Source organism: Epinephelus moara, chromosome 21, assembly GCF_006386435.1.
Source record: "Epinephelus moara isolate mb chromosome 21, YSFRI_EMoa_1.0, whole genome shotgun sequence".
Lineage (NCBI taxonomy): Eukaryota > Metazoa > Chordata > Actinopteri > Perciformes > Serranidae > Epinephelus > Epinephelus moara.
The window spans coordinates 23,530,722-23,553,043 of NC_065526.1; the positions used below are offsets into that span (position 1 = coordinate 23,530,722).

Genomic DNA, 22,322 nt, shown 5'->3' on the forward strand with positions numbered 1-22,322 from the left:
CTCAGGGAGATCAGAATCAGAAATGAGTGTGCCTGTAGTGTTTGAACTTAAACGCCGCATAATTTGTCATTCACTGTAACACTGCACAACTCGCTCTACTGTTTTTTGTTGACGCACCAGAGCTTTGTGATTGATGGAACTGGATGAAACTGCCAAAACAACATGGAGAAATGCCTCGAATAGTTATCATGACCAAAATACAAAGCTCGGTTCGCGTAGCTTGCTTCTTGCGATTACTGAAATGATCCAACAATGGCGAATGTCAATGCATTGCCCCCTGATAACAGGCAGGAATGGGTTTTAATTTAAATTTTAATACTACAATTTGCAGTTAAAGTATATGCTCCAGAAGTGACAAATGATGTTGTGAAAAACTGGCTCATTGATTTCTGAATTACAGCTGTAAAAGACTAGGAACTGCAAATATCTGTGCATTCAACACACGCTGCAGGTCTAATTAGAAAAGTGCTTTCTTAGGTGCTTTAATCATCATAAGTCAGTGTATAATTACTTGTACTAAAACTGTGAATGCTTCATTTTTCAGGACCTGGTATTAATTTGTATATTGGTCTTTTTGAAGCGTGGCTGGTGTAATTGAATGAGATATGATTAGCATCTGTGGGTATTAAGTGACGCTAAGGCCTTGAGGCATCGCGCTAATGCAGAGGCAGGTGTAATTTATGACTCACCCGAAGTGCATTTCACTTATTATATGCTCAGATTGTCCCTGAAACAAATGTAAGTGACTATTTTAGGGCAGTTTGTTTTCCCTCATGTTATGTGGAAACACTTATACCACAAAATCGTGTTCCCTCCTGTGTGCTTTTTTTTTTCAAAAATCGTTCTTATACAACATTTTTCTTTTTATTAGACACTGCTAAATACAAAGAAATGCAATTGATTTGTTTAAAAGAGTGTTTACCACATCCTGATGAAGATCAATAGTATTTCATTCCACTTGCTTGACCTTAGTTGTATCTTAAACACAATACTGGTGAATGAGCTGTTGTAAACCTTGTTAAGCCTTAGCTGAAAAGAAAATTGGATCATTCATTTCCCCCGAAACTACCAACATCTTTCCCAGATTGAGAGGTGGGGTAGATAGTATAGTCGAAATTGATAACAGCATTAGGACTTGCAATAATAATAAAAAGAGGGCAGATAATAGTGAAAGCTACGCAGCACGAGTCAGGTCTCAGTTATGAAAGCATGAATACACATGAGCAGACTGACTCACCAGGACAAACAACTGTTAAATAATTTGTTATTCAGCCCGGGTGCACTACCTGCTCGCGGCAATCCGTCTCACCAGGTCTATTCTAGCCCCCACAGAGCCCTGCAGATGCTGAGTTTTTGCTAGAATGGTTGTTAAGGCCTGATAATTTATAGCAATGAGCTCTTAGTTGCCCTCAGGCCATCAGCTATTGTAGAAACAGGCCTTTTCCTGTTGTGTTAATGAGATGGATGAGTAGAGGATGTTCTGCAGCATACAAGGCAGTATTCTCAGCTACACCGGGTGCCATATCAGGTAATACATGGAAATGATTGGCGGGCTGGTGTACCATTGTGATGTGTGAGGCTGTATTGCAATGCAACTGCGATGTAATTGATGACTGGGTGCTGAAAAATTCTACAAAAGGACAAGCTGTTACGACTGTGATGACAAAATTCTGTGTGGGGCGCCCTGCTGCAAGTTAGAGTCATGATTAAAATGGAATGTATGTAACATTATAATGATAAACGCATGGGGATTCCTAAATAAATGGGGACTGCAGCCAAAGGTTTTTGGACTGTAGAGGCAACAGTAAAAAGCAATACTGCTTGTTTAATACATCCCTGATCCGGCTGGAGTAGTATTTAATTTCGGCCCATCTGGAGAGTAAAAGATTGTTTTTTAAAATATAATAGGGGTCTCCAACTATGCACTGTTAAGAGCCAAGTGTCCAGTTCTCTAATGTATCTAAACACTGCAAGCAGCTCATTTAATTGATGAACACACCATGAGCCAGAAGTGGTAAAGTCAAGAATTCACATTGATGGAGCATGGTGCTAATGACAAAATAACAGGGCCCAGTGCTGCAGAAACAGACATGACTTGTGATAACACAACAGGTCCGAAGACAAAGAGTTAAAACAGACACACTTTTGGTCCAGTTCCAATTTCTGTCACTGTCTTCATGGAGCCCTGAATCAGAGTAAATATTTCAAACTTAATTTGCCATGTTCTGACCCACAATCCCTCAGAAAAGGGACTAAGTATGTGCATATCTAGGCACAAATACTGGCACACAATAGGGCTGCAACTAACGATTATTATCATTGTCGACTATCCTGTCGATTATTTCTTTGATTAGTCGACTAATTATTTCATCAAAAAATGTGTTAAAATGTTGTTAAATGTCGGTCTGTCTCTCCCAAACCCCCAAATTATGTCATCTAATGTCTTGTTTCATACTCACGCCAAAGGGTTTTAGTTCATCATGGGAGAGTGTGTAAAGCTGCCAATATTTGAACGTACGAAGCTACAATAAGAGTACTTTGGGGGACTTTTATAGTACTTTTCTATGAAAAATGACTCAAACCGATTAGTCGACTACTAAAATAGTCACCGATTATTTCAATAGTCGATTAGTCAGCGATTAGTCGACTAATCGTTGCAGCCCTAGCACACAACCCACCATAACAAGTCGGGGCTGCCATTATGAGAACAACGCTTACATCTTTAAATGATCTGAAATGTTCAATATTTAAAACTTTAGAATTTTAATTCTAAAAATTCAATAGAAATTTAATATCTGCCAAAATAAAGTTGGAAATCATTTGAAAGGGACATTTTTAAAGTTAATATTAGCATACCTGTGGTTATTTGTGATCTCTTTTCATGTCATGTTTTATTTCGAATATGACATCCATCAATAAAAGTGGACTGAAAGTGTATAATAATATTTCACAGGGGAAAAGTTGACATTAGATGCCCAGAGGAAGTGATACTCACAGCTGGACCAGGAGCTCCAACCACTCCCTGAAGACCACTTGGGCCTGGTGGACCCTAGAAACACAAGGAGCAATGAGATGGTGTTTACTGGGTTTCTCCTTAGTTGTTTGCAAGTACATTCATACAGTAAGTATTAAATATATAACACTGACATTGCATCAACAGCACACAAACCAACCCTGGTTTTAAACTGTCTGTAGATACTCACACCATTCCATTAGCCTGGATAACATCTCACAATAAACCTCTCCCGAAAAAGCAATGTCCTAAAGAGTTTAATGATTTTAGGCCCATAGCACTTCTGTTATCAGGAAATCATCCAAAAAATCATGGTCCAGCATTTCAGCAAAGCAGTAAGTAATGCACAAAATCCTTTTTAGTTTGCCTATAGGCAAGGCTGCAGTGCAAAAGATGTAGTTGTTACACTTGTGCATCTCATCTCTAAAGGCCTGGACAAACCTAAATTGTTTGCCAGAGCACTTTACCTAGATTTTTCATCTGCCTCTAACACTATCCTGCCTGAACCTGTGTTCTCTGATTTATTCAGCTCATATTAGAAAACTCACTGCCTTGTAAAAGAAAAAAAAAAGAGTTAGAGAAAATATATACTCACAAGTTCACCCTTGTCTCCTTTGCTTCCCTTCTGTCCGGGTCCGCCAACTTCTCCCTGTGGTGCGACACAAACAGCACAACTTAACATCTCTCTTATCCATCTTAACAGCCTCTTGCCTCTCATGTTTAGTCAAACTCCAATATCTTAAAGTGTCACCTTTACCACCAGTGGGTAGTAAATATCTCTCAAGAGATTCTAATTTGATTGGCCCACAAAGACCTTGGGCGAGCGTTTGCAATTAATTGATTGGCTCCCTGTCTAACCCCATTGGCACTCTGATTGACAAAATGGCTTGATAGAAGACGTGACTGGGATCGCAGAGACAAACGTAAAGATCCAGATCGGTAGTTCAGTGTGGATGAGGGATTTGCTGGCCTGAGGGTAAACAGGGTATGTAAGCTATTGGCTATTTCAGTACATGTTTATCTGTTTGTGTTGAGAAATGTTTTAATGCCTCCAGTGTGTGCTTATTGTGTTTACCGAATGCAACAACCTGATATTATTCTCCGTCATTGTTGGCCTGGGGCTAAACAGAGAGACTGAAAAAAGTATTTGTTTATATGCACTCTGTGTGTTTTCTATATATATGCACTGTGTATTAAGACATGAATATTTGCATAGCAGTGTGCAGCAGTTATATTCTTCGATGTTATCATGGTAGAAAACTATGTCGTTGAATTACATTGCTCTGGTCTTATAGGCAGGAGCTGCTGGTTACAAGTTATGTTAAAGTAAAACTGTCTTGAATTCGCATTTGTTTTGCACTAATTCTCCCAATTTTATATTTAAATCAAGGATTATTAGCAATCCAGTGCATCAGATCTCTACTCCACCTTGTCACCATCCTCTCCAGGGGGACCCTGAGGACCAGCAGGACCAGGAAGACCAACAGGGCCTTGGATGCCATCACGGCCAGCAGGACCCATGGGACCTTTCTCTCCCTAAACACATCACATTCATGAAGAAGTGTCACATTAGCAGCAGCCAAATCAACACTTTCCTGCAGAGTATGCAGGGTTAAAATAGAAGTGTTTGACAGAATGAGAGTAAAACCGAAATACTCACGGGGCCGCCCTTTTCTCCAGCAGGGCCGGGTGGTCCTTGGGGTCCATTGCGTCCTGTCAGACCAATGGGACCTCCAGGGCCGGCAGCACCTCTCTCTCCAGGAGAACCCTGTCACCGAAGAACAAAGACCCATCAGTCATTGCTGCAGTGTGTGGTAGCTATCTTGAGAAGTCAATTTCCTGCAGAGGTATGAAACGGCTGAAAGAAAAACTCTGACTTCATTAGAAAGGCTGCACTAATTGAGGAGATTTACAACAAACACTTTTTCCACAGACTATGGCCACTATAATGTGAAGTGTCCTTGATATATTGGAATGAATGGGCCTGATTGTTTTCATCACCTGTTTTTCATTTCTCATAGAACAATGTTCAGATTACTCAACCATAACAAGTTGTCTACAGGCTATTGACTAAAATGTAGAGTAAATACAGTTCTCTCGTGTGCTCACAAAAACAAAGACTAAAACAATTGCAAAACAAAGCTGTATGAAAGGCAAAAGGAGGTAATTACTGGATCAGTTTTGAAAAGTAAAGTGTGTAATTCCCTTAATAGATTTAAATAAAAAAACAAAACAATAAAATTATAAACAAAGATAAAAACCAAGTTATGAACTCTAGTAATTATGTATGTAACTCCAGAAAAAAAAAGGGTTTAAAAAGTTAACACTGATTAATTGCATTCCGTGCCCTTTGATCCGGTGCATCACTGAAGGCCACAGTAGCTTTGTCAGAGACAACGCTGCTTGGCCCCGTGAATTTAACATTACATTAAAAGAATGAACAGATAGAACTGTTGATAGGAGCACCGTTCTCTGCAATTTCCACAATAAGCAATTTCTGTACCATCAGAGTACTTCAAGCCTGACATATTGCCACAACGCAACGAAATTAGCAGCAAACCCGGAGGTCCGAGCTAGCGCAGCCTCTGATGCGAACGCTAGCAGCTAGCATCGTCAAGCTACACTCGACCAGGTGTTCAGACGCAAAATAAGTTTGTGACTGACTAACTAACTCCCTTTCCAAAATGGACTGCAGACCAGTTTTGGTGGTAGAGGACAGGGGGACAATTGTGTCCAAAATCCAGCAGCTTTACTGCGTCACATCTGCCAAAATTCAGTTGAATTTAATTTTTTTTAAATACTTTCACAGCAAAAATTGATGTATGCAATTCATTTAGTTTAGTTTAATTAATCACTGAGCATGTTATTAATTAGTACTATTATTAATCTCCTGACATCCCTACGATATAGATATATATCACAGACTGTATAATAAAGATAGATGATGCGACAGCTCCTTAAAACTGAAGCCAAAACATCTTGATCGCCCCCTGGTGGCTGGCTGCAGTACAGGCCATAAACCCGGCCACCTTCATGTTAGCCAATGGGACATGAGTCAAACTGACAGATCAAGGAACAAGGGAACAGCCTACACCTTTTCAGCCAGCAAAACTTGCTTTGGTTGGTCACTCCTTCAAATTTAGTAACTTATTATTGTTTATTTATCATTCTTTCTTGTGTGTGGTTGAGTTGTTTAAGTTGGCAAATGAACGAACTGAAGTGAAAACTAAACAGACTGTAAAATATTACATTTTATTTGATTACTTTTTCATTGATGAATGTGAGGAGCTGTAACCACAATAATAATGTACTCCATGGCTGGACTTAAAAAAACCATACTAAGTATGTTAACCCTGCTGTCAGCCTCAAAGCTTCACTAAGATGAGAGCCATGCTTATGACTGGACTCTTATCTAACTAATAGGATTCAGCTGCTCTCCTCTGCCAAGGCCCTATGGAAGGTCTTTCCATTCTTTGTGTGCGTGTCTTATTACCCGCTCTGCACTATGCTCAGGTGGGTGCTCATCACCATCTAGGCGGCCCCAAATCACATAAACTGTGACTACATTTTAGATGAGCAGGTCATTAGTTTATTCTCTTTCTCAAGGGAAGGTCTCAGGCTGCTTTCAAATAAAACTTGCATGTGTACAAGTGGAAGATTCACCCTGATGCGCACACACACACACCCACACCCACACCCACACACACACACACACACACACACACACACTTACGCAGCTCCAAACTGTCATCTCCTGCCTGCCAACCTGCCCGCCAGGACACACACAAACAGTCGCACACACAGGTTTCTTTGACTCACATAACTTTACATTCTTTCTTTCTGCTTCCCTCCCTCTCATTTCACTCTTGTTTCTTCTCCCACACATGTGATTCTCTGGCTAGAAATCAAAACGGCAAACACAAAGTTTTTCTGTTTGTGACTCAACTTGTCGCATACATGCTTTCTGTTCTTTTTTTCCCCCCAGTGCAGTTTCTTGGTTTCTTGGTCTGTCTCTTTCAGACACACACACACACACACACACACACACACACACACACACACACACACACACACCCCTCTAAAAAGTCTATGAAACAGCAACACACACACACGGCACTCACAGACTTTCCCACAGCACAACAGCAGCTCAATCTCTGGCAGGAAATCGATGGAGGAAAATATCAGATCTCTTGTGTGCGTGGGCATTGCACACTGGCCTCTTTTTTAAGGAGTTTTTTTTTTCTCCCTCCAAACGCTACCAAAACAGTCCATCACGTTTTCAACCAATGGCTCACTTTCAAGCCAATTTAAGAAAACTATCTCATTTTGCAGTGGAAACGGTTTTAACTCGCTCAAAGAACGCCCCTCTTCCTCGCTTTCATCATCTTTTCATCCGTGCTCTGCATATCCGCTGTCATCTAATCTGGTGTTGCTCTGTCGCTGGTGAGCAGGGGCAATTATCGGGAGCCTGCGTTTAACGCTTGAACAAAATGTCAGACAGTTCAAAGCTGCCTGTCAGTCAGCTTTCTGTACAGATTCACCACCGGAGCTCCCGAGGCTTTTCATTGCATATATCGCTAACTGAGGGGCTCAGAGACAAAGGCAGGGGGGAGAAAAGTGCTTATTTATGGGTTGCCCTGCCACTCCTGCTCCTTTGCTGGGTCCTACACTTTGTGAGAGCAAAAGCACAGTATATGAATGCAGCTATGGCATCTAAGAGGATGTCCTTTACTGTGAATACGGGGGAATCAGTGATCCAGAGGATGCAACATAAGTACCCATAATCACAGAGAAAAACATCCTAACTCTATTACGTGTGATTATCGATTGAGTGCGAAGTTTCTCTGAAAGTAGTGGACATACAAAAATAAAAACACAAATTTCCACCATCTGTGTCCCAACAGTTTCTATAGTAACTAGAGGAAAACATATAAGACCAATCAAGTTACTGGGATGAAACTACTGTAGTTGTTAAATTGGGCAATTAAGGAATGACTAGGCCGTGTTTCAAAGTGTTGTTGTTGAGCACTCTAGTTTCATACCTAAAAATATCTCTTAGCTGTTCTAAAAAACACCACAAATCAAGCAGCACATTGCTTTTATCAAACCATAGTATGCAAATTCATAGCTCTCTTATTTTAAAATGCAAAATCTTCTCTGGAGCAATATAATAATAAACACAAATGACATCTGTATGAGAGGCAATAAACAAAAAAATGAGTGGTGCTATCCACTTTATGACAAGAAAAACAGAGGATAAAAGTGTTTTATGTTTTTCTCTTTCAATTTAACTAAACAAAGGAAACAGATTGCAAAATGTAATGTGACATTTACCGTTGTAATTTGAACAACTACTGTGGTGCCACTTCAATCATGCCACCCTGCCCTGCTCTACCACCTTCTGCACTGCAGTTTACATTACGGGTGCTGCTGAGCGACTGGAGAGCGGAGCAGCGCACAGCATGTGCAACTCCATTCTCCAAAAGCACAAGTCGCTTTCCACTATAATCTCTGTGGCAGGAGAGGATGAGGTAACCATAGTAACGGGCTACTTACGATAGGGCCGGGGGGACCCTGAGGTCCTTCTCCTCCCTTTAAGCCAGCTGGACCCTGAAAGCAGAGGACAGGAGAGGGTTAGATCTCACTCACTGCGGGCTGCTGCTCAATGCCATTCAAAGAGCAGTAATCACAGCTGTCAAATGGGCCTTTAAATGTTACCGTGTGCATGTTTATGTGCACGTGTGTGAAGATATGTGTATACCTGTGTATGTGCAGTGTGTGTGGAGAGATTAGATACAGAAAGGCACACAGTAAGTAGCAATTTGTGATTTATATATGGTAATAAAAAGGAAGGAAATCTTTTAGTAACAGTCATTAGTAATTATAGCTATAAAAAGAATTATAGTAATTATAGCATCTCTTTGTGTATATATTTGTGATGATGTTATCATTACCAAAATATATCATGGTAAATGAGCTGCTTTTATAAATCCCCTTTAAAAGTGTTTCAAAATTCGCCTCATTCACACACACATTCATACACCATGGTGGTGAAGCTGCCATGCAAGGCACTGGTCTTACCGTCAGGAGCAACTTGGGGTTCAGCGTCCTGCTCAAGGACACTTTGACATGCGGACAGGAGGAGCCAAGGATCAAACAGCCAACCTTGTGATTAAGGTTGACCCACTCTACCTCATCATGTGCCCCCAGTGAAAGATGAAAAAGTTCCTCCTTCTGACTTTTAAATAAAGTGTTCTGAACCCCACTTATAGTATTCCTTCCAGATTTATGTACATCACAGCATAGGGCAAATATGTGACAATCCCCTGTTATTAGCCTCCAATTTGCGCAGGCAGCAGGTCATTAAAGGGTCACTTCAGCTTATTTTCTCACTCACTTCTTGTGCAGACAGCTTTGGTTTTATTTACCCAGGTCTTGTAATATAAGTGTAGGAGATTTCTGCTGTCATCCCAATAAAACTGAGGTGAATTGGATTTAGTTTATGGTGCTTGTAGTGATGAAAAATTACATTTAAAATATCCAGCGGCACAGATTTCTTTAGAAGCACTTTCTACTAAACAAACAGACAACGTGACAACTGTTTATGGTGACATCTGTGGATTATCCAGTGTAAAGTGGGCATTGTTTCTAAAGAGAGATGTTTCTTTTGAAAAGCCACTTTTCAATGCTGTGAGCATCACAAACTAAATTCCATTCACATCCATTGTACTGGGGTTGCGGTAGAAATCTCAGACATCAGACATCTTGAAATATGAGCACATGAGACCAAAACTATCTTTATGGTGAGGCACCAGTGGGTGAGTGAGGAAGTATATTTGGGTGAACCAACCATTTAAAGGGGAACACCACCTAAATTAAGACTTCTATTATGTTATTTCCATGGTTTAGGAAAGTTTAGGCAATATTTGTGAACATGAGTTTCTCTCTCTTGTGATGTCATAGGATGCAGGGCCCTATTTAAAAGATCTATAGCGAATGGTCTAAAGCAGTGGTTTCCAACTGGTGGATCATGGTCCAAAAGTGGGTTGCCGATCCATTCTGAATGGACCGCAAGCGACTCACGAATATGTCAAGTTTGTAAAAAACACTTTATTTTGAAGTGCAGTGAATTTTTGGAACATAGATTTTATTTTGAAGGTCTGTTTCCTGCTCTAGACTGAGTAACTAACAGACAGCTACTTAACAGAGACAGCAAACTAGCTCGACAACATGGCCAAACCAAGTATGACGCTGAATATATGAAACCGTGTGGCAATGGCGCAATCGCTTTGTGCTACCTTAAATTAGCAATACGTCAACAATGCGCCTGACCACACTTTATTTTACAACCTACACACCCATGGCCAAAAAGATGGGAGCATTTGCTACTTTCACAGCGTCGGTGCTGGCCTTGAAAATGACATCTGCCTTGATCTGAAACTTGCATGACAGTCGGCTGCTCTGCACACCGCTTTGTGCCAGGTGTGAGATAGTGCCTTGAAGTCTGGAGCTGCTCCATGGACAATGAATGGGAACTCAGAACTCTGCCTTAAAACCTAGAACTCAAATACATTTTTCACACGTGGCCCTGATCCTCTTCCGTATTAATGAAATACCAATATTTCAAAACATTTACTTAGGCTGCAGTTCAGCTCCACCGGAGATAAATTAGCCATTACTTAATAAATGATGATATAGCCTAATCTGTAGGTGTATTTATATTAGTAATGCAAGAGGAGTCATTTAATGAGCTTCAAAAGAAAATGAAAAGGAGAAGGAATGACAAGGCTCTGAAGCCCACGGTGCGCCACAAGTTCAAGTATAGTCCATCTATCTTTGGACCCCTGTCATCTCCTCCAGATCCGGCCCTTGAATGGCAATGCCTGCGCTGCTGAATAATAGCACCAGGAGGCTGAGATTGCATATGGAAAACAGTTCACCAGAGGCAGTTAAGACTTTCATTATAATAACTAATTTACAGGCTCCGACAGAGCCAGGGGGTGCAGACGCTGCCAAGCAGGCTCTCCACCTCCCCGGGTTCCACATTTCACCATGGTGCATTAGAAGGCTGGAAGGATCTTTCTTTGCCAGACACACAAAAAGTTATTTATTGGCTCGTATATTGCTACTGTGCCTTTCCTCAAGAGTGAGAGATGGGATGAAGAGAGTGTGTGTGTGTGTGTGTGTGTGTGTGTGTGTGTGTATGTGTGTGTGCATCAATCTATTTTTCTCTTTTGGATAGGTATAAACTATTTGTGTGTGTGCCTGCTCAATGTGTGCATTCCTACCTGCTCTCTCTCAGCTAACAGAATGAGATTAACTTTTTACGTTCCTGCTCGTACAACAGGTGTATGCATTTATGTATGTTTGTGTCTGTGTGTGATTGGATGGGATCACTTTAGGAGACAGTGGGAGGCTCTGTTTGCTGGTGTAGAGTGTGTGTATGCGCTGCCCTTATGAAGGGAAAGCCATCCCTCTGCACACATGGGACAAACATAACGGCAGTAATAAGTCTGGGTTGTGCTGTCGTGTGCTCTCTTAATGGTCAGCCTTGAGATGAGCTTCAGCCTCAGTCCCTCAAGCTGATCCTCAGTCAGCTTCCAACAGCCATCCGCTCTCACCTTGAACTCTTTCTCACACACACCCACTTCTTTTGAGAATTAATGCGGGGGTTACTCAGCAGGCTACGGGGTTCATGTGATGTACTCACAAAGTCGTGGGTTTGAATCAGAATCAGAGAGCTATGAGTCATTCTTTGATCGAAAATACAATGAGAACTCTTTAATGAAGAGGATCTGCAACTGCTGAAACTCCAAATATGAATGCATAAACTACAGCTGATAAGGGACATTTTGGTGGTTAAAATGCTCTGCCAAAGTCACATTTACCACAGCCTATAACCTGCTTCAACCTTGCTGAGATTAATGATGATAAAATTCATCAATATTGTGTCTGGCTCAGTCCTCTCTGTCACTTCTATGTGAGCCAGTTCTGCACCTTTCAGTCAGGTCCACTGCCAAGCCTGACATTTGGTTTAACAGCAGGTAGTTAGCCTGGTAATTGGAGTTTGGAACTAGATTTAACCAGGCGTGTGCTCAGAATGTGGGATAGCACACTTGTGTATGTTTGCATGAGTGTGTTAATGTGTATGTCTGTTGGTTACCATGCCCCCTGGAAGACCTCTTGCCCCCTGGAAGCCCCTCAGGCCAGCAGGTCCTGGCTTGCCACTTGGACCCTGACCTCCTGGATCACCCTATAAAAGGGACAAAGAATAGCATCCACTGAGCTGACAACTTATACACTGTCAGGTAATCACTGAGCAGACTTGTTTCGGGTGAAAACAATGAGCAGAGCAGAATCTGTGAGAATGGCCGAGGAAAGTCAGAGAAAAACCATTAAAGTGATTGATCGGTTTGATAAAAGCTGAAATTATGCCTTATTATGTGGGAACAACAGCGAGTGATTAAGAAGTGAAGGCAAAAAAAGAAAAGATGTGCCAATTTCTAACAAACAACCATCAGAGGAATTTTTTTAGTCTGTTGGACCCATTCATTTTTAACAATAACAGTGCAGTTTTGTAACAGTGGAAATAAACGGTATAAAATCTTGCAGAGCTCAAAAAACATCTAAAAAAACAAGTTCCTATTCTGATGTGAGTCATTAAAAGAACAATGACTGAGACTACATCTCAAGAAAACAAGAATACCCTGTTCTACATCACCAAAGAACATTACATGACTTCACATTGCAGTTTGATCTTCAGCTGCAAGATAATTTCGCCACAACTCAGTGTTTTGTGCATCTCTTTATTACAATTTTTCCAACTTTTCCCCATAACTAATATTAGAATAAGTCTGTTACATTAAAATGCAACGGGTAGTTCAAATGTAGGAATAAAGAGGAAAAAACAGGTACATAACAAATAACCTTCAAGAACAGGAATAAAGAAGCCAGGAACAAATTTCCATGGTAATTCTCTAACATACAAGACAATGAAAATACATAATGAGCAAAAACACTTGGCAGAAAACATGTAACTACTTATGACTGGTGCTCTTTGCTGTTGTAGCATACAAAACACATGCTTATTTACCTTTCCACCCTCTTTTCCAGCAGCTCCAGGTAGACCTTGCTCACCAGGTGGACCAGGGGAGCCTGGATGTCCTCGCTCTCCACTGGGTCCTGTCTCTCCAGTTGGGCCCTATAAGGGACAACAGACATGTGAAGGTCAATGTGCTATAAAAATGAGTCTTCAACTGTGTCCTAAAGGGGATATGATATTGATTCAGTAGTAATACTTAAAGGGGTACTTTGCTGATTTCAAACCAGCTTTGAATCATAATAATGTGGGTTGCATGTGTAAATGAAATGTAGTAATCATCCCTCCATCCTACCAGTGCCTAGATTTCCCTGCTCACCACTGAATCACGTTTTGCGTCATCCGGCGGAGTTTCACTGACAGTCCAACTACAGGCTGTACTTCCACATATTCATATTGCCCCTCCCTTCAAACTAAGACCAGACCCCAATGAAACGGTGAAACTAGGCATTGCTAATCGAATATAAACCAAGATTCTGTTATTGTATTGCCTATTTCTTGCCTAAAAAACATACGGAAACATATTTTAGTGTCCTGTTTAGCTGTAAAAGTGAGAATTTGTGAACAGGAAGTAAGTGACATACTGTTTCCTGCAAAGTGAAAATGGAGGCCGAAAAAACTGAGATCAAATGGTAAAACTAGGTAGTGTCTGATCAAATGTAAACCAAGATTCTGTTCCTGTATTGCCTATTTTTTTGCCTAAATAGTTTACATAAACATATTTAGTGCCCTGTTTAGCTGTAATAGTGAGAATTTGTGAACAGGAAGTAGTCAACATACTGTTTCCCACACAGTAAAAATGGAGGCTGGAAAACCTGAGGTCAAACAGTAAAGCTAAGTAGTGCTGATCAAATGTAAACCAAGATTCTGTTCCTGTGTTGTCTATTTCTCGCCTCAGATGTTTTCAGAAACATATTTTAGTGCCCTGTTTAGCTGTAATGCGAGATTGTTTGTTACCAGTCAGCTGCCATTGTGTCAAAGAGACGAGTTTGCATTGCATTACCTATCAGTGGGAGCATTTATTGGTCGGATGTAATGCTGTGCAGTCTGGTAGTTGTAGGTTTTTTACGTCTTGAGCAAATGCCACAGTCCTTTTTCTTTGTTTTCTCAGGTCATGTAGCACCAATTTCAAATCGTCTGCGTCTTTCTACTGCTGAGACAGCCCAGCTTTTCCAGTGTAGCTTCTTTAACATGTTTAGGATATCTCACATTTGACACTAGTAAGCAAATCATTCTTTTTTGCCTACTTTTACTTTCCTTAAACAATAAATAGAAGTCTAATTGAGATGGAATAATTTATTTTCAGCCCACGCTTCATTACTTTCAAAAGACAAGAGATCTCACTGAATGCATTTCAAAATCTTTTCAAAAACACTTGATGCATTTTGATTACATTCTCCACACAGGGGTATTGTTTTTTTCAGGATTCAGCTATTGTTACAGTCTTATACTTTCATACATTTCAGTGTCTCATAATCCTCCAACAACAGACAAAGAATAAGTGAGGAGGTGGAATATAGCTGTAGCGGTGTACTGTGCTGTATATATACCTGCGGTCCAACCACCCCACCAGGTCCTGGAGGTCCTGTCTTTCCTTGGAAGCCCTGAAGGGGAAAACACACATGCACACATGCAAGGTTATACAGTGTGTCCTGTCTACTTTCTGCTGCACAGAATGTAGCCATATAGAGAATCAGTATGAGCTGTGTATCAGTGTAAGTTGTATGTCTCCACATTGACAGCAAGAATTTGTTGCACCTTTTGCTGGTCAATAATAAAGTGATTGAGATCTTCCAGGTATTGTTACGCATAGTGACAATTTGCTTTCTTCTGATTGTACACTGCAAAAGGAATCACCTTCACGACTCATTTGGTCTCATAATAAGCCTTTAACAATAACTTTTTAAAGCGAGGAAGATCATTTCACATCCAAAATTCTGTTACCCTCGTCTAAGGTACTTTCCTTGCGGTGGTGAAGACGGACTCAGGTCCTTAACTTAAATAGAAGTGGTGTTACCACACTGCAGAAATACTCCATCACACATATAGACATTATATTATTGAATTGTAATTATTGATGAACTAATGTCTAAGCAGCATTTTATTGTAGCAGCTCAAACAGGAGCTAAGTTTAACGGGTAGAATCTATACAGCAATGCATAATATTTTACTTTTTTTATCACAAATTCTATATATATTTTATCAAAGGAAATCTAAAGTCACTAGAAACTACAGCTCAGTGGAGTAAAAAGTGCAAAGTACAATATTTCTCTCTGAAATTTAGTGCAAAAGAGGAATAAATACTTAGGTAAAGTACCTCAAAAGTGTACTTAAGTAAATATACTTCATTTTCATCACAATTTTCTACCCTGTAAGGCACATTATTGCTCTGGCATCAAAAAAGTGTCGCTCCAAAAAATGACAAACTATTTAACTTATGAACAAACATGTATTTGTACTGCTTAGTATTGTCACGCTACTGGCTAATATTTAATTTTAAGGATAAATAATAGACAAAACATATTGTTTGGGTGGAAATTTGCAGTAAACAAGTCCTTATAAAAGCACACTAAACATGTAGTGTATTACATGATAGTATGTAAGTATATGGTGGATGATTAGTGTTGTCATGATCAGTGATCAAAAGATCAGTGATCTTACTTCGACTGCTTTACATGATGTACGGAATCAGCTCCGCCTGTATTCCATTTTCTCTTACAGGAGCTTTACTTTCATCTGAAGAACACAATTTGTATGCTCTCTAAGTTACCCTCTTTTTTGCTTTATTTTTTTGTACGACCTATCTGAGAGAGTTAAAAGACTGAGTGTGGAGTGAGTGGGCGATGATGCATGATGTTCAGGGTCAAATGGCAGGGCACAATGCATTCATGGGCAAAACTACCCACTCACCGTCTCTCCTCTCTGTCCGGGATGACCTGGCAGCCCATCTTTTCCTGCGGGGCCCTGATGGGTGAACAGGTAGACAATTTATAAAAAATAAGACATCAGGTCGTAAGTGAGTATTAGTATTCAAAGCGCTAATATGAACGGTGTCAACATGGACTTGTTGTTGGTAACTCAGAGACTGTTTGACAGCAGCTACTTACATTGGGTCCTTTGGGTCCTGGGAAGCCGACAGGTCCTTGGGGTCCTTGAGGTCCCTTTAATTAAGAAAATAAAAAGAGTGAGATGAGAGAACACAACACAACCTTAAACAGTTACTGCTATTTAATTAAATTCTAGTTGCCTCTCATACCCTGATTACTTTTTATTAGACATGCTCATGATTTCATATCATAGCTTGACAGCTTGATGTGGAGAGAAGTAGGTCTCCTCAGGTAAATTAAACATACATTCTTAATTTGAAGCTGGTAATCAGCAGCTTCTGCAGAGCACACACACTTTTTGATTTAATTTTAAATGGACAAATAGCTAGAATGCACCTTGAGTTATGATCCAAGCACAATGCACCTGCAGTACTTTTTCTGCCACTAACTCACTGCACAAAACTTCAAAATTTTAAAGAGGCACTGATCAAAAAAACATCTGATACTAACCCTCTCTCCTGGTGGACCCCCTGGTCCATCATTGCCTGAGGTGCCCTGCGGTGAAAGAAAAGGAGAAGAGAAACGTTGTCAGAGTATGAAGTGTGAAAAAAACTCATGCAAAGCAGTGACACTGGGGTTATACAGCAAGCTATTTTGCACAGGCACATTCATATCCCTATGTGTTTAACATGATTTATTCAGGCAGTAAATAGCAGTTAATTAAACACATTGACCCTCATTAATCAATCTAACATATAAACCAGAACAGATCCAAGAGCAGAAATCATCTGAGGACAGGATTCACCTGTGATTAAAGAAACGTGCATATCTTGCCAATCAAAGCATAGGGGCGATTGGGAGTTTATAAATGTGGCAGCTGAAAACAATCAGCACTTAAATATCCCGTAACAATATATTCTCAGTTTAGAGACCTCACTCCAAGAGTTTACAACATGGGGAGACATAATATGGCCAAGAAGAGAAACTTTTCTAAGCTAGAAATGGAAAGGCTGACGTCCAAAGTCCAACTGAACCAACTGGTTCAATTTGGCAGCAGGAAAATTGGCATTAAAGGAAGTCGTAAAAACGCAGTATGGAAAGAAATCACTGCTGAAGTCAACAGTGCTGCAGTGGACAATGGAACTCCAGCTAAGTTTGGAGTATTTAATTTATACGTCCATTTTATTTACCTTTTTAAAGCTTTTATATATTAATAATATATGACAGATTTACTATGCTGCACCTCAAGTCCACGCTGACTTAAACTTGTGTACACAGGTTGAGACCTGATGTGAAATTTGATTGTAGCCTCTGCTTACGTCCACATCTGTAAATGCTGAGCTTTGCAACAAGTTTTCTGTCGTTCGTTTACGTATAATTGGGGCAGGCAAAATTAATTTATTCATGGATTGTTCACTTTCATACATCTTCTTTATATAATCTTAAGCATGTAGACACATTGATTATCATAGGTCCCACCATTACAAATTCTAAAATGGTGCTGCCTCTCACCTTTGCACCTGGCTTTCCTGTTGGTCCTCTAGCACCACGCCCACCACGTGGACCCTACATATAAAACAATACAGTTATCGTAAGGAAAAAAATAGCATTTCCAACACAGGAAAAACTACATCAGACAGTAATTGAATAGAGGGCAGTTTGTCAATGCCTTCCCATCCCATCTCTACAATTCCCCACCCTGTGAATCAAAAGGCAAAAGATATCAAGCCCATACACAACTACACTATAGGAAGAGATTTTCATTTGAACACAATAAATCATTTATGTGCAGGGCCTGAGCTGACTTGGCAGACAGACAAATTTCCTACCGTTGGGCCACGCTGCCCTCTGGGGCCTGCTTTGCCGGCGATTCCCTGAGAAAGAAAAACAAAAGCTTTGATTTAAGGCAAAATCATTCCTTGTACCATCAATGAATAAACGTACTTTTTCATCGCTTCGTAGAGGGTTTGAGCTAAAACAACTACAAATATGCTCAAACATCAGGGAGCTACAAATGCTGAAGGGGTTTGACTGAGGGATGAAATAGAACCATCTGAGCATCTTTGGACAAAAATAAATAATCAAATTGCTGCGGTAAGTGGTTACCCACAGGCACTTGACAGCTTGAACTACCTGTCAGTTGTAGCACGCTGGGGCCACGGGTGTCTGCCTCTCAGTGTCTGTCTGAGAGCAGAGACGAGCTTGTTTCTTCAATAAGAACCCTTCCTGCCATTCTGCAACTCTACATCTCATCCCTCCATCTGTGACTCACTCATTCAACTGGACCACACTACACCTACACAGCTGAGTACAGTAGTGGGTCCATCCTTTAAGTGCTAAATCCTGAATACACTACAAGGCCAAAAGTATGTGGACACCCCTGTTTTCTCACTTTTATCTTTTTGGTCTGGGACTGTTTACATAGTTTGGCCTCAGCTGCTAGTCCCAATCAAGGGAACTTTTAATGCTACAACACACAATGATATTTCAGGCCACTGTGTGCTTCCAGTGTTTGTGGAGGGTCCTTTCCTGTTTCAACATGACAAAGTAAAGTACATAAAGAGATGGTTTTCAGAGTCTGATGTCAAAGAACTTGACTCTCTTGCACAGAGCCCCAGCCTAAAATCTATCCACCACCTTTGGGATGAACTGGAACAACAGGCCTTATCGCCTCATACCAGTCATTGACCTCACTAATACTCTTGTGACTGAATATGAGCTGCAGCCAGGTTCCAAAATCTTATGCAAAGCCATCCCAAAAGAGAGGAAGCTTTCGGCAACATAATAATGCCAATGGTTATGGAATAAGATGATAATTACATGCTTGGATGTGGATATAGTTTGTCCGGGTGTCTACCATAGATTGTTTAAATAATGGATGTAGCTGCTAGGGCTGCCCCCTAATAGTCGACCGAACGTAGTTGACCAGAAAGTTTATTAGTCGGCAAGATTTCATTGGTCGCTGACCTATGTGACTGGACCATGTGGGAATTCAATTTGAAAGGACAGACACAGGAAGTGGCCACGCTCAGCAGTCAGACAGGAGTCACATTACAAACCAATCACAGCTGACAGATATCTTTCCCTTCTTCTGTAAATATTCAGTCTGATAAATACGGAAAAGTTGATCATGTTAGTGGAGGGCTACCCAGAGCTTTACATCTGTCCCACTGTGACAGCAGGCCTACACACTTATTAATAGCATCTGGAAGAAGATCAGCTCTGCACTCAGGATGTCAGGTAAATAGGCTATACTATGCTTGTTAAGGTTGCTTAGCAACCTCAGATACAGTCATTACTGCTTTGCAGATGGTGGGTGAGTTATGTAAAGATTCCCCCCCTGTACAGTTGTCATGGATGTTTAAATTAGCTATAAAGACCAAAACTGGCTGTCCACATGTTTATTTTTGCTGTAATGCTGGGCATTTTAACATGAGTGTTTATGGGGATTGAGTCTGTTTCGGAGCCAGCCTCAAGTGGCCATTTGAGCAACTGCAGTTTTGGCACTTCCACATTGGCTTCATTTTTCCTCCCCCGCAGGTTGCTACTTGGTGTTTTCATATTTTGTAGTGCAATTCGTACACATTTGGGTTATAAAAACTGTGAAATATACTTTCTGCATCCATGGTGACATTTTAGGGATTCACGTGCAGACTTATACCCTGAGAAAGTTGATTCTTAAACTGTCATACCGTATGTACAACATCTATTTCTTTTCTGTCCATCCTGGTCTGAAAGACAGATCTATCTTCTGTTGCTCTTCCTGAGGTTTCTTCTATTTTTTGCTTAGGTTTTTCTTATTCATACTGAGGGTCAGAGTATGTTGTATGCTGTACAGATTGTAAGTTGCTTGAGGCAACTTTGTGATTACAGATGTTGGGCCATAGAAATAAAACTAATTTGACATAAACTGTGTACAATTTCAGCACAATAAGTGGTATAAAGCATACTTAAAACACTTCAAACAAATGAAACAAGGTAAATTTAAGTTAAAACTTGATGATACCTTTTTCATTCAGACACAAACCAGCTATGTCTTAGTCACATTCTGTGCATCTTGGACTGCTAGACTTGGTGGCCTTGTGGTCTACCACACACTGACCATCCTGTGTTTCAGTATTCTACACTATCTATTCTTAATCCATCAGCCACACAGAGAAACCCGCAGTGACCAAGTGTACATGTCTTCAAAAGGAGAGAGAGCGGTGAATTTTGAGGCTCACCCTTGCTCCCTTCTCGCCGTTCGCCCCAGGGAATCCAGGGAAGCCGTTGGAGCCCTGCAAGACAAGTACAGAGAAAGAATAAAAAAGAAGTGACAGAAAGGAGAAATAGGCTGGAGGGTATGGAATAAGACATGTCTACTATCATCTCTGTCCAGTAACAATGTGACAGGGGCTGCGCTTTGCTGACCACAGCTAATTAATAGAGAAACTGTGGTGTCCTAACATGAGTACTCCCATACCATACTAGCCAGCAGATTCTTATCATAGAGCTACGGCTTTATAGGCTGTGAGTTCCCGTAGATAAATGAGAACCTTCTTTTGCTGCTTTAAAGGAGCCCAAAGGGAAAATCTCCTCCTCTCCACTTAGAGACTTTCTGACACACAGACAGACAGAGGTGCTGTTAGGTTGTTAGTTAGGAAGCAAAAGAAGAAGATAAAAAAAAAAGGCGTGGGAGCAAATAAAGACAAAGGAAGGGGAAACTGCAGATCCCCTTGATACCCATCAGCAATTTAGTTATTGGACTTTCGCAGGCTGTGCCCTCTGATAGCAGTGATGGTGCCAGTCAAACAAATACTAGGAGGGCAATCACCGTTGGATGAATAAGAGGAATGGCGAGCAGCCTACCAATACAGCCTCGCTTTATGCAGCATTAGGTAGTATAAATATGTATTCAACCAATTTAAGTAAATATTTCTTTGTCTCAGCAGCACTACAAGGTCATGAGCGTGTGTCTGGGTGTTTCGGAGTTTAAAACATACTTTGATGCAATGCACATCCATAGTGCTCATTACTGTTCACATGCATATGTATATGAGGCATAATACTGTTCGGTATAAGCAAGGGCACCACAACGAGGCAGCGTGGGCTGAATTGCAAGAGGTAAACAGCCCAGCATTTGGAGACAACAAGAAGGGAGATCTATGCTGCTTAATTTGTTTTTCACAGAGGTGCAGTTATGGTAAACTGAAAGGAGAGCTGGTACCGGACAAGCCTGACTTGAGCCACAGAGATAAGACAGTCAACTGGAGCTATTGCAAATGGCACCGAGAATTAACGGTGTGGGAAAGCTGTTAACAGAGAGTGATGGGGTGCAGCAGCCAAAGACACAGCCAGTGGAGGGATTCGTGCACAGGCTGATCGAGGGGGATAGAGGCTGCAAACAGGCCAGGACTTTGACCCTGAACCTACACTCGGGGACGATGTGACAGTTTAAAACATAGCTCATACTGTGCAGTGGTAATGCAGTCTTTTTTGTCTCTATCTCAAACAACAAACAGCACTTGATCTTTTAAATTCTATGATATATGAAAAGTGATATTAACTTCTTGTCAATATAAAGTATCTTTAAAATGATGGAGGATTTAGTTTATGAAAGCATCCTCATTATAAGTTAGCAAAGACAGCTTGAGACTTTGTTTTAGACTAGAGTGGGTGTCACAATTTTTAAATTCTGGATATGTGTTTTTTTGTAGAAGAGGAGGAAAACTCTTCAAATGCAGGCTATAGAGAGGAAACTATGGCACTGTTTATGCCACAGCCAAGACGCTTTTATTATCTCTACAGAACCTTTTTTTCTGTTTGAAACATAAAGATTCTAAAAAGAAAATCTGATCCAAGGCTCCACTGGGAACCACTGTGGGCAGCCTTTGTTTAAAATCATTTATGGATACAAACAATTCTCTTCTTTGTGCCATCATCTTATAAAATATCCTGTAATTAAAAGAACTGATACAACGCTGCACATTAGAACAGTAACTTCCCTCTGTGTCTCTCCCACTTTGTGTAATTTGTCCAGGTCTCCTATTAATTTGTGTGCCACGCTCAGCTCAGATCCTGCTGACCTTAACAGACAGAGCGGGAGACTTGCCCATCTGGATGTTGTGAGAGAAGGTGTATCTGACCCGTCATATCAGTGCCAAGCTGTCAGTGCTGACAGCAG

The 22,322-nt window shown here is 40.7% G+C and overlaps 1 protein-coding gene across 2 annotated transcripts in view; it reads right to left on the reverse strand.

Moving 5' to 3' along the window:
- Positions 1-22,322, reverse strand: part of LOC126382824 (collagen alpha-1(XI) chain-like) — a 101,867-nt gene that overhangs the window by 25,473 nt on the left and 54,072 nt on the right. For both annotated transcript variants that reach the window (XM_050032911.1, XM_050032910.1), the window contains 14 exons: positions 20,383-20,436; positions 17,989-18,033; positions 17,672-17,725; positions 16,670-16,714; positions 16,220-16,273; positions 16,023-16,076; positions 14,663-14,716; positions 13,107-13,214; positions 12,177-12,266; positions 8,570-8,623; positions 4,674-4,781; positions 4,442-4,549; positions 3,609-3,662; positions 2,996-3,049 (listed from right to left, as the gene is read on the reverse strand). In XM_050032911.1, the coding sequence (XP_049888868.1) occupies positions 2,996-3,049; positions 3,609-3,662; positions 4,442-4,549; positions 4,674-4,781; positions 8,570-8,623; positions 12,177-12,266; positions 13,107-13,214; positions 14,663-14,716; positions 16,023-16,076; positions 16,220-16,273; positions 16,670-16,714; positions 17,672-17,725; positions 17,989-18,033; positions 20,383-20,436 (936 nt within the window). The remainder of the gene's footprint in view (positions 1-2,995; positions 3,050-3,608; positions 3,663-4,441; positions 4,550-4,673; positions 4,782-8,569; positions 8,624-12,176; positions 12,267-13,106; positions 13,215-14,662; positions 14,717-16,022; positions 16,077-16,219; positions 16,274-16,669; positions 16,715-17,671; positions 17,726-17,988; positions 18,034-20,382; positions 20,437-22,322) is intronic.